A 3,613-nucleotide genomic window follows, 5' to 3' on the forward strand; every position below is an offset into this window, starting at 1 on the left:
GATTCACGCCCCAAGCGCCCCACCAACAGTGGACGATCCGACACGACAAGAACACCTGGTCCGACAGAACGACGACGGGCGAAGCAGGTGATGACCGACCTGGACCGCATCGCCTTGCCTTTCGTCTAGTTTGCGCCGCAGAACCTGCCAACATGTACGACGACTCTTGGTACAGCTTTGTGCCCGAGGTCGCCAAGACTGCTGCCTCGACCGTCAAGAATGCCGGCCACCGGCGCAAGGAGTCCCTCCTCCAGCAGCCCAACGTTTGTCCCCCCTCCCGCTCATCACGACACGGCCCGTTCTGAACAGTCCTCCCAGGGAACGATACAGCCCTCTGAAGCTCCAGAGCCGCTGAGCCGGCTCCTCGAAGACCCCGAAGACGACGATGACCCGCCAGAGCCGGCGCTGGCTCGCCGTGCCACATCCTACTCCGACTTTTACCACGTCGTTCGCGCCCAGCTCGCCAAGGATGCGCACAAGAAGAGGGAGGACCGCAAGAGGAGGAAAGACAAGAGCCTCGAGGCACTGATGACCGCAGCCAATGTCGACAACATCCCCGTTCCGCAACGGCCTGTTCTCGATCAGTACAATGACGAGCTGCTGCAGGCCAGCCAGCATGAGTACCTGTATGGGCCAACCCCGTCCGCCCCTCCCATAGAAGCCCGGCTAACCATTCTGAAAGCATCTACAAAGACCAGCTGGATCTGACCGAGCGCCACCTCGAGGCCCTCATTGTCGACACCAACGCGTCCCTCGACCTCCTGACGACGCTCTCCAATTCATTCCAGGCGGTCGAGACCCAGACCACCTCGTTCCAGTCGCAGTGCGAGGACCTCATCGATGAGCAGAAGCGTCTCCAAAAGCTCGCAGACGAGGTCGGCACCGATCTGTACTTCTACACGTACCTGGACAATGTCACGCGGAGGCTCAACGCGCCTGGCGCCGGTCGCTTGGTCGAGGACGTGGTGTTCGGCGAGGTCCTGGACAATCTCAACTCATGCATCGACTTTATGACCAAACACGTATGCCACACAGGATCCCCCACGCACCAGCATGCTGACATGGCAAACATAAACAGCCTACATATCGCGACGCCGACTCCTACCTCGCACGATACGAATCCCAGCTGACGAAAGCGCTCCATCTGCTCGAGGTCGGTCTCAGCAACCGGCTCAAGAGCATCTCCGACGAAATCGCCAAACCCATCGCGGCGTCCAAGTCTGAGGCCACCCGCCATGCTCTTGCGTACGGCCGCTTTGCCGAAATGATCGCCGACACCTATTCTCTGCTGCCCAACATCCACAAGGTCATGCGCAACGTCTTTGATGAGTACGGGCAGCCAATCTCCGGCACGGCGCACGACATTTATGTCAACACGGCGAACAACCTGTTCTCGACATACCTGGCAGTTCGCAACGACGATTTGAAGCCAATGACGGACAGAGACGTGGCCGAGTTCGCGAGGGAGCGAAAGGACCTCTCGGTGGAGACGGGATGCCGAAACTACCTTAAGCAGACGTTTGAGAGGGCGTACAACGAGAACAGCCTCGTACACCGAATCTTTGGCTTGGACCTGCAGTGGAGCTCTGATCCCGCGTCCGCGTACCAGGCTCTCAAGTCCGCCTCGAAGGGTGCCGTGAACCCGGCCAACATAGCGATCCTCTCCGGCCACCTATGCGCCGCGCTCAAGACGGAAGAGCTGCGCACGGTGTGCAACATTGTGGCCTGGCTGATGAACGAGTATCTCGTCCTGGACTACGACGAGGAGGAGTCGCCGTTCTCCCAACAGTGCAGGGAGCTGAGCGCCAGGGTCCTGACGGAACATCTCTGGGTCTTCACCGACGACATGTTCAATGCCGAGACGACCAAGACCATCACAAAGATGGCGCTCGACGACGAGGGACTGAAGATCAAGCCCGTCGTGGACGGCGTGTCGGCATCCAACGCCTACGCCCCCGTCACCAAAGCCATGGGGCTTCTGGCCATGTATGACCAGACGATGCCCAAGGAGCGCAGTGTACGTATCATGTTGGTTGCATCGCCCGAGGAGACGCTAACCTGTCGCAGCAAAAGAACAACCGCGTCGTGTTCAACATTGTCCGCGAATCCGTCAAGGTGCTGCAGCGGGCCGAGGCGCGCATCAGGTACATCAAGAACGGGACCGACGCCGACCTCTTCATGATCAAGAATCTCCTCATCATCAAGAACGAATTGCTCTCGCTCGAGATTGGCGACATTCGCGGCGACGGCGCCGGTCCCAGCACTTTGGCCAGATCTGGAACACGCTCAGCCCGCAGAACTGGGTCAGCTTCTTCGGCAGCATCATTGGCGGCGTTGGGTCTGTGGGCTCTTCCTTCTGGTCGTCGGCCAAGGCGGCGCCCCCCCCCCGCGGCCCCGGCTGGGCCGCTGAGGGGGGGAGGAAATGAACCGAGCGGTCCGACAAGCTTTTGGGGGAGGCCGACCGGGGCTTTCCCGGCGGGGGGGGGGGGGCCCTCCCCTGGGACCCCAGGGGAGGAAAGGTTGGGGGCCAGCCCCCTTTGGCAAGGCCAAGAAGAACCTGAGGGGGGTTTTTGCGGACGGGTTTCAGAAACCAGCAAGAAGTTCTTTGGGAAACCTCAAGGGGGCCATCGGATGCTTGGCGGGGCCCCAGAGCAGGCGGCGGGCAAAAAGGGGCCCGGGGTTTTGAAGTTTTCATTTAGGATGATCCCACAATCCCAGAAGCCCCCTTGGCCGAGGACGGAGCCTCCATAGGGCACTTGTCATTACACTGATCTCCGTCGCTGAAGTGGGAGCGAGACATGTTGTCGAGAAAGCTCTCCTCCATCTTGTGGGCTCCCTGGGCTCCCTGGGCTCCCTGCGCCCAGACGGCTAGCGCCAGCACGCAATAGTCTTCGTGGATCGCAAACCCCACCATGGGCCAACACCGAAGGTAACCACAGTTGTGGTGCTCCAAAAAGATAAGGGACCCTCCCCCGATCCCGGCCACTTGATTCACATCTTCCACCAACACCCATAACCCGACGAAAAAAAAAAGAGACCAATCGTGACACGTCGACGTCAATTGAGCTCCTCCCTCTGTTTCCCGATCCTTCTTGCAGCTTTCCGACCAGCGGACAATCGCCCGGGACTTTTTCCCGGCCCCCCGTGCGTCTCGCTTTCGACGACCTCTGACCGCCCGCCCAAGCAACGTCGGCGAGGGGTTCGCCAGCTCCGAGCACTCGCCTTGATCGAATCGACCCAGACCACGAACGAAGCGACAATGGCGACGGCCGCGAACGACGTCGAGCTGCACCAGGCTCCCGAGCCACAGGGCGGTGCTCTGCAGACGGCCAAGGATCTCTTCTCCGGCGCCGCGGGCGGCATCACCCAGGGTCCTCGTCGGCCAGCCCTTCGACATAGTCAAGGTCCGCCTCCAGACGTCGACGGTGCACACGTCGGCCCTCGAGGCGGCGACGGCCATTCTACCGGAACGAGGGGCGCGCTCGCTTTCTACAAGGGCACGCTGACGCCGCTCATCGGCATCGGCCGCCTGCGTGTCGATCCAGGTTCGGCGCCTTCCACCAGGGCGCGCCGCTACCTTCGGAGGCGCGCAACGCCGGCCACCCGCTGTCGG

General features: G+C 61.3%; 2 protein-coding genes across 2 annotated transcripts in view; both read left to right on the top strand.

Annotated features, from left to right (window-relative positions):
- Nucleotides 1-152: 152 nt before the first annotated feature.
- Nucleotides 153-2,751, top strand: VDBG_03634 (conserved hypothetical protein; the record flags this gene model as incomplete). The annotated part of the gene is made up of 5 exons (XM_003005635.1): nt 153-263; nt 310-626; nt 659-1,022; nt 1,079-2,017; nt 2,068-2,751. 5 exons carry the CDS (start codon nt 153-155, stop codon nt 2,749-2,751), a joined length of 2,415 nt encoding a protein of 804 aa, XP_003005681.1.
- A 508-nt stretch (nt 2,752-3,259) lies between these two features.
- Nucleotides 3,260-3,613, top strand: part of VDBG_03635 (predicted protein) — a gene marked incomplete at both ends in the record, with an annotated part of 1,007 nt that continues 653 nt past the window's right edge. Inside the window, one exon of the mRNA XM_003005636.1 lies at nt 3,260-3,608. Coding sequence (XP_003005682.1) covers nt 3,260-3,608 — 349 coding nt within the window. The remainder of the gene's footprint in view (nt 3,609-3,613) is intronic.

This window comes from Verticillium alfalfae, genomic scaffold (genome assembly GCF_000150825.1).
Source record: "Verticillium alfalfae VaMs.102 supercont1.4 genomic scaffold, whole genome shotgun sequence".
NCBI lineage: Eukaryota > Fungi > Ascomycota > Sordariomycetes > Glomerellales > Plectosphaerellaceae > Verticillium > Verticillium alfalfae.